At 37.8% G+C, this 14,441-nt stretch overlaps 1 protein-coding gene across 1 annotated transcript in view; it reads right to left on the bottom strand.

Annotated features, from left to right (window-relative positions):
* Positions 1-9,457, bottom strand: part of slc4a8 (solute carrier family 4 member 8) — a 98,870-nt gene extending 89,413 nt beyond the window's left edge. Inside the window, exons 1-2 of the mRNA XM_062048501.1 lie at positions 9,419-9,457; positions 9,183-9,347 (exon numbers count right to left, since the gene is read on the bottom strand). Of these exons, the coding sequence (XP_061904485.1) occupies positions 9,183-9,221 (39 nt within the window). The 5' untranslated portion in view covers positions 9,222-9,347; positions 9,419-9,457. The remainder of the gene's footprint in view (positions 1-9,182; positions 9,348-9,418) is intronic.
* Between the last annotated feature and the right edge of the window lie 4,984 nt (positions 9,458-14,441).

Here is a 14,441-nt window from a genome sequence, read left to right as displayed (position 1 = left end):
TTCCGGCGGCACCACACCCACTCGAGAGATCTAGTTTTCAATTGCATAATCCAAGTGTGTTAGTCCGACTTTTCGAAAACAAAATACGATCAGATTGAAGTGTTTCCATTGGTTGTAGGATGCTTATTTAGAGCCGAACTATTTAAGAAATCAGACTAATTTAGTGCATAGACACGTACTGAGTGTGACAAGACAAACTTCTCAAACAGAAAGTAATAAAAGTGACCCACAAAAATGAAGACATTTTATTATTGCGATCGCTCCTCTGCACGCCATACAATGAGCAGCAAACGTGCGACCATGTAGATAATGAAATGACATTAAATTCATGTAAAATACATATTTTTTATTTTAACTAATGGCAGGATGGTTGTGACCTGACAGCTACATTATATGAACCACTCCATGTGCAACTATATGTGATCGGTAGGCTTATCTAAAACTACAGCAATGCTGTTGAATTCTAATTCCAATTAGCAAATAGACTGCATTGATCCGACTCAATGTCATTAAAATTATCAAAATGAAAGGTTTTTGGGAAGGATGCCAACTAATCAGGAAGGCGTTGTTATTGTGGAAGTGGAGATAATTACAACTGGGAGTAATTTATGATGTGTAATGTTTTATGTTAATTTATCACAATGCTGCAAGCATGCCAGAGGAGTTTCTACACCAGAGACTCACAGTGAATATTCTATAGCAGGATGTCCAAAGTGTGGTCTGGAGGCCATTTGTTGGCCCACAGCATTTTGTGAAATAATATCAAACAGAAAGAAAGAAAGAAAAAAGAGCAAAACAACATAATGTAAGGAGAAAAAGCAGACATTTTGATACTTAAAACTTCTTATAATATGCTTTGTCACTTATAACACAAAGCTGACACAATGATTTAGTATTCGGGAGAATATCACCTCTGTATAAAAAAGGAAACAAATTAGTCCCCGGCAACTACCGCCCTGTTTCCATCTCAAAGGTTATAGAGAGGTTAATATATGAGCAAATAGATCATTATTTATCAAATCGCAATCTCCTATTTGAATTTCAATCAGGATTCAGAAAATCACATTCCACCGATACATGCCTACTGTACCTAACTGACTACATCAGGCGAGAGATAGACGTGGGCAAGTACTGTGGAATGGTTATGCTGGACTCAATACTGTTAAACAAGTTGAGGACAATCGGTTTTGACAGCGCAGCCACAAACTGGATGAAATCTTACCTTGAGGATAGAGAACAGGTTGTCGAGATGAACGGATCACTGTCCTCTCCCCTCAAGGTGAGCTGTGGTGTCCCACAGGGAAGCATTCTGGGACCATTGTTATTCTTGAATTACATTAACGACATGAAATCAGCATGTAACAGCAATTTGTTCCTGTTCGCGGACGATTCTGCGATCCTGGCCTCGGACAGGGAAAATTTTGAAGGTTGAAAGTGCACTCAGCACCGAACTAAGTAATCTCTGTCTCTGGCTTTCCGATAACAAACTGTCACTACACCTGGGTAAAACAGAGTCCATCCTATTTGGGTCCAAGCACAACCTAGGTAAATCCCTGGGCTTTACGATTAAAGCAGGTGATACCATAATCACCAGCAAAGACAAGGTAATTTACCTAGGTTGTATATTGGACAACACTCTCTCGGGTGAAAAAAATGGCATTAAAATCAATCACCAAGATCAATAATAAAACTTGATTTTTGGGCAGGATTTCTGCGTTTATCAACAGGGATACACTTAAGACCCTTGCCGGTGCCCTCATACAGTGTGATTTTGACTACGCCTGCACCTCATGGTTCACCAGTATCCCCAAGTCACTAAAAACAAAACTGCAAATTTCCCAAAACAAGCTGGTGAGACTCCTGTTCAACCTCCCATACAGGACTCACCTAACTCAAGCCCACTTTACCAAATTGGGATGGCTTAGAGTTGAGGAAAGAGTACACCAAATTGCAATGTGCGTGGTATTCAAAATACACAGAGAAACTGTCCCCAAGTACATGTCGAACTATTTCACCAGAGTAAGTGATGCTCACAAGTACTCCACGAGAGGGAGTTCCTCAGACCTCGTCGCCCCCAAATTCAAGACTCTCATGGGAAAAAATGCATTCTAGTATTTTGCCACCACACAGCGGAATGCACTACCAACAGACCCTAAAATTCGAACTTCCCTACTAAATTTTAAAACTGCCATAAAATCATGGCTCAGCTCAACCTCTACCTGATCTGAACCAAAATTGATCCCCAGCAACTCTTCGAAGCATCAAACAGGTTTATATGTGGTTATAGTGTAGATATATTTTCTCATTCTGTTTTGCACACTTTTGGAGTCAACATGTGCATAGTCATGTACATAGTGTCATGTACATAGTGTATATAGCCCCCCCCCCCCCCATTTTTTGTATATATTGTTTTTCAAATCACTTGACATGTATACTGTGTATATGTACATAATTTATCCATTTTTTTTAACGTAACTTTTATATACATGTTACAGGTTTTATATATTTTATTATTGAATGTATCAAATGTGATGAATATTTAATGGACCACAATGTTTTTGTGCCATCCATTTGCCTTTTTAAACCATTACATGGATTAAATTCTTTAAGATGTCAATAAACTTCTCAATCAATCAAAGTATCAAAATGGCCCCCGCATGCTTTGACTTTTTAGTATGCGGCCCTTGGTGCAAAAAGTTTGCACACCAATGTTTTACAGGTAGCAAAAACATATATAACATACCGTATTTTTCGGAGTATACCTGTAAGTCGCTCCGGAGTATAAGTCGCACCGGCCAAAAATGCATTATAAAGAAGGAAGAAAACATATATAAGTCGCACTGGAGTATAAGTCGCATTTTTTGGGGACATTTTTTTGATAAACCCAACACCAAGAATAGACATTTGAAAGGCAATTTAAAATAAATAAAGAATAGTGAACAACAAGCTGAATAAGTGTACGTTATATGACGCATAAATAACCAACTGAGAACGTGCCTCGTATGTTAACGTAACATATTATGGTAAGAGTCATTCAAACTATAACATATAGAACATGCTATACGTTTACCAAACAATCTGTCACTCCTAATCGCTAAATCCGATGAAATCTAATATGTCTAGTCTCTTATGTGAATGAGCTAAATAATATTATTTGATATTTTACGGTAATGTGTTAATAATTTCACACATAAGTCGCTCCTGAGTATAATATTGTGTGGTCATTGGCAAGCCAGCCCTTTGGATTGACCAGGAAGTAACTTCACAATCCTTATCTTTGTGTAAAGTGTAAAGATGTGTGTATCACAATCCTAGTGTGTGTGTAAAGTGTGAAAACGTGTGTATCACAATTGTTATCTGTGTGCAAGGTGTGAAGGTGTGTGTAAAGCATTGTGTGTAATATTTCGCAAAGAATGTGAAGCAGAGTCTATGCCTAATATTAGGCAAATCTGCAGTGGTTTTGTTTACTGTGTGTAGACTTTTGTTAACTGTGTGAAAATGTAACATTTTGTGTGAAAGCAATTGGAAAAAACTGTAGGAGCATTGGTAAACTGTTAAGAGTGATCTATTAAGCTATTTTTTGTTGGTAAATGAGATTATTAGTGGTTATCATCACTCTTCAACTTCTCTGTCATGCAAATGTTGCCTCTTTGCTAGGTCAGTGAGACAAATGAAAATGTGTTCTTTAATGCGTTACCCTGGATAAATAAAGGTTTATTCAATACATGTAAAATTAGGAAGTGAGGATGCTTATATACTAAAATACCCAGAAGGTTTAGCGTTGTGGACAGGAACGGAAAGTAGGTCTAAGCTACTTAGTCTATGCTAATAGACCAAAATGTGGGGGGACGTTGTGGTCATTGGACAAAGTTTGCAGGGATTGGTTGAATTTGTGTGTATTGGCACAATTGTGACATTGCAAAAATTCTGGAGAACTGACTTTGGTAATGGTGGGAAAATATCCTTTAAATGGCAGGAGCCAGCTGCTGATTTTTTGGAATATACTGCAACAACGCTTGTCAAAAGATCCTCTACACAACAAGAATGATCTGCTATTTTTTGGAATCTAAATGACCGGAGTGCTCTGCTGTTTTTAGGAATTACTGCAAAATCTCTCGTTAAAGATCCCATACAAGAGTGCTTTGCTATTTTTAGGAATGTGCTGAAAAAACCATGTCCATTGCTGGTCTGAAGCTTAGACAAATGGAAAAAAAATCAGTAAAAAAACAAAACTAACAAAAACAATATAAGTTTGAAAAAACTAGTACAAAATAAATACATTTTATTAAGGATTTGGTTTATTTTTTACACAAACAACATGACAAAATCTGTAAAGAAAAAAAAATATATATATATATATATATATATATATATATATATATATATATATATATATATATATATATATATATATATATATATATGAAAATACAAAAAAACAATACAAAAAAAACTAGTAAAAATTAAAAAAACCTTTTTTAACCTATTAGATTTTGTTTTTTGTTTTTCTGAATGTAATTTTGTTTGGTTATTTGCATAAAAACTACTTTTTTTTTTAAATGTTTTTTTTGTTTTGTTTTGTTTATTTTTTTACTGATTTTGTTCTGTTTTTTTAATAAAAAGTCAACCAAATCATTCATGCAATTTATTGTTTTCTACTTTTTTTTCTGTGTATTGTTTGTTTACTTTTTGTTTTTTAACTGATTTTGTTTTGTTTGCTGCAGATAAACTAACCCAAATCCTTCATGCAATTGATTTGCTCAGGCAATCTCTAACACATAAAAAAAACAAAAGACAGTGAAGTACTGCAAAAATGCAATTGCTGCATTGCAATCACGTGACCTAGAGGCACTTCCGGATTTCAGGTGGAGGGCAAAAGTCCCAATTCGGCTATTGTCTATTTACATGGATCGATGCAGATTTGGGCGTATTTTAAAAGGTTTAGAGGCGAGTATATTAGCTATCATGAAAAAACATTGAAATAGGATAGTGTAGGAGTGTAGGCAGAGAAACGACGGAGATTTATTCCTCTTTGGAGAGCCAAGTAACACTCCGTTTATTTTCAGAGAGAACAACACAACAAAAAAACTGTCGCACAGGTAATTACGTCAGCACCACAGAGGTGTGTCTCAACACTTCAAAGTAAAAGCACCTATGCACCTATGCAAGTAAACATGGGCTAGAACGCAGTGAATTATAACTGTAATAATTAATAAGTGTCCTGTGTGTGTATATCCACCACAATAGAGTGAAATAGGATAAACTCTTAAGAATTTATTTTTTTTAAAGATTCAAACCATTCACCGTCACCAAAGTCAGCTGTTCAATTTAATGCTCAATCGCACTTCCTTCAACACTCACAAAAATTTAAAGTAGAAAATATTGGAGGCACATCATGTCTTTATATCTGGACGGGTCCACCAATTAGGCATGAATCCGTTAAAAAAAATGTTCGAATTACGTATTCGTGCATCCGTAAGTAATGTATTTATTTGACATTAGGAAGTGTCGTACTGCTGTTTTCGTGATGCTGGTGAGAACAAAGATAGGATTTGTTTTTGCAGTTGATTTCTTGGTTCAAATATTGGTGTGAAGTTAATATTTTGTTTCATTGTTTAGCTAGATTTTCCTGTTGTTCGGCAATGTTTGCTTTCCAAAAATATTCAGCAATATCTAGATTCAGTATGCTGTTGAGCCTGCGAGAGATTTAACGTAAACTAATGCCAAGAGATCGCAGTTTAGTTTAGTTTATTAAGGATCCTTATTAGTCCACACCGCAGTGGAGACTATTCTTCCTGGGGTCCAGGCAAAAAACAACACACAATCACAAAACAAGATTACAATGCAGTACAACATGATCAATAATAAAATGTTGTAATACAAAAATAGCAACAACAAAAAACAAACAAAGAAATAACTTTGAGTTTACATAATAATAAGTAGTAGTTTGTGTTCTTTTAAGTTATGTTATGTTATATGCCTAAATATAATTACGAAGACCTCTGATTGTGGAAATAAACTAATGTCATGTCAAGTTCTAGTAATAAATATTGTGATGTTGGTTCAATCTAACGTATTTCCGTTGTCGGTTTTAATAGCAGAAACTAAAAAGCTACTTGTTGTTGATGTTCAAACAAACTATTTACAGAGTGATTGCAGCAGACACAAGCATGGTCCGATTGTACTATAAAAGGTGACAGCAACATGTTTGAGAAATAATTTCTCTCGATGCTCGTTTGTAATTTACCTAACTTTATTCCTTTTATGAACCGCTTTTTTTGGGACTTAAAAGCTCTTTCATATCTCTTGATATGAGCGGCACTTTCAGCTCAAACTTTTCACTAACACATCTTCCACTTGATTTATCGCTGGCCTCACATTTGTTTGCCCTCCGTGTACATTATGCCATGAGGAAGCAAAGCCGACAAGACTTCATATGCAACCCAGCAATGGTAAAAGTGATTTCCAGCGTGGGACTGTCATAGGATGCCACCTGTGCAACAAATCCAAATTTCCTCGCTCTTAAATATTCCAAAGTCAACTGTTGGCTTTATTATAAGAAAATGGAAGAGTTTGGGAACAACAGCAACTCAGCCACAAAGTGGTAGGCCGCATAAACTGACAGAGAGGGGTCAGTGGATGCCGAAGCGCATAGTGCAAAGAGGTCGCCAACTTTCTGCACAGTCAGTTGCTACAGAGCTACAAACTTCATGTGACCTTCCAATTAGCCCACGTACAATACGCAGAGAGCTTCACGGAATGGGTTCCCATGGCCGAGCAGCTGCATCTAAGCCATACATCACCAAGTCCAATGCAAAGCGTCGGATGCAGTGGTGTAAAGCATGTCGCCACTGGACTCTAGAGCAGTGGAGACGCGTTCTCTGGCGTGATGAATCACGCTTTTCCATCTGGCAATCTGATGGACGAGTCTAGATTTGGAGGTTGCCAGGAGATCGGTACATTTCGGACTGCATTGTGCCGAGTGCGAAATTTGGTGGAGGAGGAATTATGGTGTGGGGTTGTTTTTAATGAGTTGGGCTTGGCCCCTTAGTTCCAGTGAAAGGAATTTTTAATGCTCCTGGATACCAAAACATTTTGGACAATTCCATGCTCCCAACCTTGTGGGAACAGTTTGGCGTGGGCCTTTTACTCTTCCAACATGACTGGGCACAAAGCAAAGTCCATAAAGACATGGATGACAGAGTCTGGTGTGGATTAACTTGACTGGCCTGCACAGAGTCCTGACCTGAATCCGATAGAACACCTTTGGTATAAATTAAAACGGAGACTGAGAGCCAGGCCTTCTCGACCAACATCAGTGTGTGACCACACCAATGCACTTTTGGAAGAATGGTCGAAAATTCCTACAAACACACTCCGCAACCTTGTGGACAGCCTTCCCAGAAGAGTTGAAGCTGTAATAGCTGCAAAAGGTGGACCGACATCATATCGAACCCTATGGGTTAGGAATGGGATGGCACTTCAAGTTCATATGTGAGTCAAGGCAGGTGGCCAAATACTTTTGGCAATATAGTGTTTACCCAAATTTTGAACTGATCAAAGCATTCAGGACATACGAAATGTAATATACAGAATATTGAAGAATAACTGTTGTATGTGCAGACTTTACTTGGGACCTAACAAGCGACTTCACCTAAAACAGGGGTGTCCAAAGTGCGGCCCGGGGGCCATTTGCGGCCCGCAGGTAATATTTTAACGGCCCCGTGGCACATTCTAAAAATACGATAAAAAAAAATTAAAAACATAAAAAGTGGTATAAAAGAGCAAACAGGTGAAATGTAACAATAAAATGTTTCTTTCTTTAAAAAATAATAATGAATCAAAATCAATGTCATTATGAATTATTAACCTATTCAAGGCTCCAATTACGTCACATTAAATATTCCACTTTGAGACATTTTTGGGGGAAAATGTTGCATATTTTGTGTTTGCCATATAAAAAACTAATCCGTTTTTTTTAAAACAAGGGCCTAAAAAGAACTAACAAAAAACATAAACAACAATAAAAGTTATAATTGACGGATGGATCTGAAGTTGATCTTGAGACTATTGTGTTAAAAGTTTAAAAAAAATGTATGATTTATTTTTTAATACTTTACTGATCCCTTTTGGATCCCCAATAATATTAGTGGGACTTTTTTTTAATTTTTTTTTAAGTGTCATTTCTCAAAAAATAATAATGAATCAATGTTGTTATGAGTTATGCTATGAGCGCCAATTATTATATAATCTCAAATATTCCACTTTAAAATGTTATTGGGGGAAAATATTGCATATTTTGTGTTTTTTCCATAAAAAAAACAGGGTTTTCTTTGACAAAAAGAGCATACAGCGTAAATCTTAAAAACAAAATGTTTATATTGACAGATAGACCTAATGTTGATCTGGAGATGTAAACCTTGGATAATAATAATAATACTAAATAATGACACATTTTAAATATTTTTTTTACCTAAACCCTTTGGGGTCCCCAGGATCAAGCCTGAGTGGAAGCCTAAATGTATATTTGTTATACATATATTGTATTGGTTTTTAAAATAAAAAATATCAAAATGGCCCCCGCTTGCTTTGATATTTCAGTGTGCGGCCCTCAGCGGGAAAAGTTTGGACACCCCTGACCTAAAATTAAAAAAAAAAAACAGTCACGTCTAGGCCTCAACATGATGTCATCATTAATCATAAACACATCACAACTCCGCACGTGAGTCCTGGCGGCCATGACAAAGCACCAAAACATGTTTGCTCAACAGCATCATCTCTCCTCTCTGCATCCCCCAGCATCATCAGCATGGTGCAGTATGCCTTGGAACCCTACTTCACCTTCCTGCTGCTGTCAGGACCAATAATATGGAGGGGAAGGCGTCAAGGTCATTTGGGGGGCCTGGGGGGGGATTTATCTGTTTATTCATCGCACAACTAGACCATTTTAAACGCCAGCCAGTGACGACACAGTGCGTTACAATGTGATGACTGGCAGCACGTGCACTAATAACCATGTCAACAATCCGTCATACTGCGGCTGGGTAGGCTGCCAGTCAACATGTGCGGTATTTGTTTATAGTCAAAACATGCTCAAGTTGGTGTTTTTGTCAGGTGTCGTACATAGGCTGCTGATTCAGCACATAATGGACACACACGTTCATGTAGCATGCATAGTGTACCTGGTAGCTCAAGATGCTGTCAGTTTCGTGGACGGGCATGCCGGTGATGCTGCTTGAACCTGGACGAGCGTGAAGGTGTCACAGTCTGGAAGAGCAGGACGTTCGCAAAAAAAAAAAAAAAAAAACAATGTCACGACGAGCCGGTCCCAGCTGCCACTTGGCTTCCTGTGAACATGTCGTCGTATGTCATCAACATCTCTTCTGCATGAGCAAAATTCTATTTTACACGCACGTACCTGCCCCCACCCCCCTCTGAGTTGTGATGCTTTCCAGCCTCTTCCCGCCTCCTCCCTCGCTTCCCGCCTACTCCTGGGCCACCTAGCTGGAGCAGGATGCGGGGGTTCAGTGTCAGCCAATCACAGCTCAGGGTGCTGAAAGTGAGAGGAGCTACAGCAAATCAGAAGGTAGGGTGCGGAACTGCAGCCAATCAGAGGCCATATATCCAATACCGCTGTTTCCTAGTCTTGGAACTTGCTTATTATTAAGTAGGTTGGTTAAGAGTACAAAAGCCCTTAAATTGAAGTATTTGTTAAAAAACATTTAAAGTGATTTAGGTAGTCCTTTTTGTCTTTTTTAATTTTGTATTTTTTCATATTTTTTATTATTATTATTTAATACTCTATCTGTATTTGCTTGTGTTTTCTTTCCTTGACATGTTTTGCTGATGTTGTGATTTGCTCTACCTGATGTGTAGATTGTTGGTAATGTTGAAAGTGCCTTGACTTTTGTGTGCATTATAAATGTATGTTTGTTGTTCAATAAAATAAATAAAATTATATGGCCTGAGATCGGTAGGTTGGAGTTCAAATCCCAGCCGAGTTATACCAAAGACTATAAAAATGGGACCCATAACCTCCCTGCTTGGCACTCAGCAACACGGGTTGGAGTTGGGGGTTAAATCACCAAAATGATTCCCGGGCGCGGCGCCACTGCTGCCCACTGCTCCCCAAGGGGATGGGTCAAATGCAGAGGACAAATTTCACCACATCTAGTGTGTGTGTGACAATCATTGGTACTTTAATCTTAATCTTAATTTTAATATATGTATATTAAGTAGGTTGGACGCTACTGTACATTTTGACATCAATTTGATATTAAGCTAATTATTGTAAATACATTGCATACATTTTACATAGACTTTTTCCAAAATTATTGCATCATTTTGTAATATTGTCCTTGATGTTTTGATCCTAATAATCATAGTAAAACACAGCAGGGGAAGGATGTTGGCAAATTATTTGTGAACAATCCATAAATATGTTAAAATACTATCACATGGAATTGTGTAGTCAGTAGGGTTGCAAAGGGGTGGAAAGTTTCCGGTGTATTTCCGTAAACTTTCCGGAAATTTACCATTGATTGATTGATTGAAACTTGTATTAGTAGATTGCACAGTGAAGTACATATTCCGTACAATTGACCCCTAAATGGTAACACCCGAATAAGTTTTTCAACTTGTTTAAGTCGGGGCCCACTTAAATTGATTCATGATACAGATATATACTATCAGATATATACTATCATAATACAGTCATCACACAAGATAATCATCAGAGTATATACATTGAATTATTTACATTATTCACAATCCGGGGTGTGGGATGTGGAGGGGAGGGGGTTAGGTTTGGTTGTTATCATCACTTCAGTCATCAACAATTGAGACCAGAGAAATTAACATTGAAACAGTGTAGGTCTGACTTGGTAGGATATCTACAGCAAGTAGTGGACATAGAGAGAGAGAGATCAGAAAGCATAAGAAAAAGTATCTACATTTGGTTATTTACATTTGATTATTTACATTTGATTATTTACAATCCGGGGAGGGTGTTAGTTTAGGGTTGAAGTTGCCTGGAGGTGTACTTTTATTGCGGTTTTGAAGGAGGATAGAGATGCCCTTTCTTTTACACCTGTTGGGAGCGCATTCCACATTGATGTGTCATAAAAACAGAATGAGTTAAGACCTTTGTTGGATCGGAATCTGGGTTTAACGTGGTTAGTGGAGCTCCCACTGGTGTTGTGGTTATGGCGGTCATTTACGTTAAGGAAGTAGTTTGACATGTACTTCGGTATCAGGGAGGTGTAGCGGATTTTATAGACTAGGCTCAGTGCAAGTTGTTTTACTCTGTCCTCCACCCTGAGCCAGCCCACTTTGGAGAAGTGGGTAGGAGTGAGGTGTGATCTGGGGTGGAGGTCTAAAAGTAATCTGACTAGCTTGTTCTGGGATGTTTGGAGTTTAGATTTGAGGGTTTTGGAGGTGTTAGGGTACCAGGAGGTGCATGCGTAATCAAAAAAGGGTTGAACGAGAGTTCCCGCTAGAATCCTCATGTGCTTTTGTTGACCAGAGAGGAGATTCTGTAAAGAAATCTCATTCGCTGGTTGACCTTTTTGATTACCTTGGTTGCCATTTTATCACAGGAAAGGGAAGTTAAGCTCGGGAAGTTTGGAAATATTGACCGTTTTTTGATTATTCAAAGTTGGACACCGTCCATGGGAATTAATGGGAATCTATGGGAATTAATGGGGAATTACAATAATGATATATTATTGGGCACTTGTCTATATGCTGCTGCATCTTTGTGGCATTTTTGACGTAGCTCTTTGCACAGTATTTTCAAATGTACACAGCCTTTCCGCCTACATTGGTTGGGGTGAAATGTCTCCACACATCAGATGGTGTACGTGGCATTATCCATTCATTCATCCATTTTCTACCGCTTGTCCCTTTCGGGTTCGGGGGGGGGGGTGCTGGAGCCTATCTCAGTTACAATCGGGCGGTAGGCGGGATACACCCTGGACAAGTCGCCACCTCATCACAGGGCCAACACATATAGACAGACAACATTCACACTCACATTCACACACTAGGGCCAACTTAGTGTTGCCAATCAACCTATCCCCAGGTGCACGTCTTTGGAGGTGGGAGGAAGCCGGAGTACCCGGAGGGAACCCACGCAGTCACGGGGAGGACATGCAAACTCCACACAGAAAGATCCCGAGCCCGGGATTGAACTCAGGACCTTCGTATTGTGAGGCACATGCACTAACCCCTGTTCCACCGTGCTGCTGTGCGTGGCATTATTCTGTTTATATTTATTTATTCTTGTCAAACACTAATGCAATGCCGCACACAGATATAAATAGTCAGCTAAACAATTGGAGTAGTCTTTAAAAATATTTTACTGATGGACAAATGAATAGAAATAGGCTGCTAGATGAATAAATTAACACGCAATCAGCATGCTAAATCAAACTATAACCTACATTCTTGTATGACAACAGAATGGCTAGCACAACAGAAGGCAGAGGAAACTACACATTTTGATTTACTATTTGCTAGTCGAACTTTACAGATCACAAAAAAGGTATCACTAACGTTGTTAGCATAAATGAATGGGATTTAACATAGAGAAAATTAGCATCACGGCTAACGGAGAAATGTTTTCGGTTCATTATGAGACTGTGGTGGTACATAAACCTAGCTAGCTAGAGATATTGGCTCCAAAATCATTTAATAAGTACAGGAACAGCTAGCTAGCTTGAGTGGAAGTCTGCTGGAGTAGTCTACAGTCATACAGTAACAAGCAATTACATCTCTATTAAACTTAAATACCATAGATCAAATATATTTACCCCAGTAATATCATCAAAACTTACCTGAGTGGATGAAGTCATTGGGCTCAAAAACTAGTGTGGCCTCAATAGCCCTGCTGTAGTGTGTAGAATGCTGGGAATTATCTGTGCATGTGATGGAAGAATGTACTGCACATGTGATGGAGGAATGCACTGTGAAGGGTTGAAATTCTACTGAATTTGCATTAAATCAGGTTGTTTTAGCTAATAATCATGCTGCAAGATGTAGCATGTTGCATTCAATGTTTATTCCCATTCAGTTCCCATTAATTCCCGTTAATTCCCGTTAATTCCCATGGAAAGTTTCCAACTTTGAATATTCCCGGAGTTTTGCAACCCTAACAGTCAGTAGTACAAAAAAGGTAAACAAAAGTGCTGCTGCATCTTTTTGTGTTCATTTCGTATGTTATATTTCTGTTTTTGTATTTGTAATTGATATGTCCTGTAAGTTTTCTTCATCATCATCATCATCATCAGCCGTTGTCAGTCCACTGCTGGACGAAAGCCTCAGCATGTTTCTGCCATAGTGAACGATCTCTAGCTGCTCCCTGCCACTGCACTGTAAGTTTTCTTAGATTCTGTCAAATATGAATTTCCGTTTTGTTGCAGACAATAAAGGTTATCATATCATATTATATCAAAACTACTGGTGGTTCTCATTCAAATCCTTTGTCCAAGGGCATATTCCCTGAGTTTATATAAAATTATATCAATATAACAATATTAACAATTTAGTAATGTAAACATCAACAGAAACACAGATATTTGAGAAAATAAACATGGCTTAAAACAAAAGAATATTGATTTCATCAATATTGATTTTAGCATGGTATCTATAATTAGATGTATAACTGACATATTAGTTTGCAGTATTTTACTGCAAATTAAACAGAGCCATTATAGGGTATGTGTGTCATCTAATGGTGTTTTCTTACTTGGCATAATTTAAAATATTTGATGATAAATACCAGCTGAAAGTGTAGTGTGGTGCAATTAATATTCACCAAAAATGTAATAATTGGGAGTTAGGTGCTTTTACACTTTTGGTACAACTGCACACTCTAATGCAAGGGTGTCCAAAGTGGGGACCAAGTCCATATGTGGCCAGCAGCACATTTTAAATAGCCCGCGACACATTCCAAAGATAAAATTAAACGTATACATGGCACAAATCCTCCAAAACATCACAAGCAAACTAAAATGGCATCTTACAGTTGTAGGCTGTTTGATGATTTTCTTGTGGCTGCGCTTGATTGATTCCTGACTACAAAACAATTTCATTTGGGATGGAAAGAATATAAGTATATATTTGAGTGGAATACTAGTGTTAAATTAAGTTATGGTGTGCCCAAGTGTATTTTGTTTTTTTGTAACATCAAACTGTTACTTTAACTTAGTAGTGCTGAGGCAGCAATTATTATATAAGCATTAAGTATTGTAAGTATAATAGTGTGGTAAGGGGATTTGTTAGCATTTTGTCTAAACTAATTTATACTGTTAAGTCCATTTTTTTCTACATGCAGCAGCCACAAAATATGCTTGTGATCTCACACAAAAGTTTGACGCTTACACAAATGACATTGTTGAGACCTCATTTTAACTTACTAGTGCACCATTTAGCAGACATCA

Source organism: Entelurus aequoreus, linkage group LG01, assembly GCF_033978785.1.
Source record: "Entelurus aequoreus isolate RoL-2023_Sb linkage group LG01, RoL_Eaeq_v1.1, whole genome shotgun sequence".
NCBI lineage: Eukaryota > Metazoa > Chordata > Actinopteri > Syngnathiformes > Syngnathidae > Entelurus > Entelurus aequoreus.
Note: the sequence above shows the minus strand (reverse complement) of the source record. Positions and strands in the feature narration are given on the sequence as shown.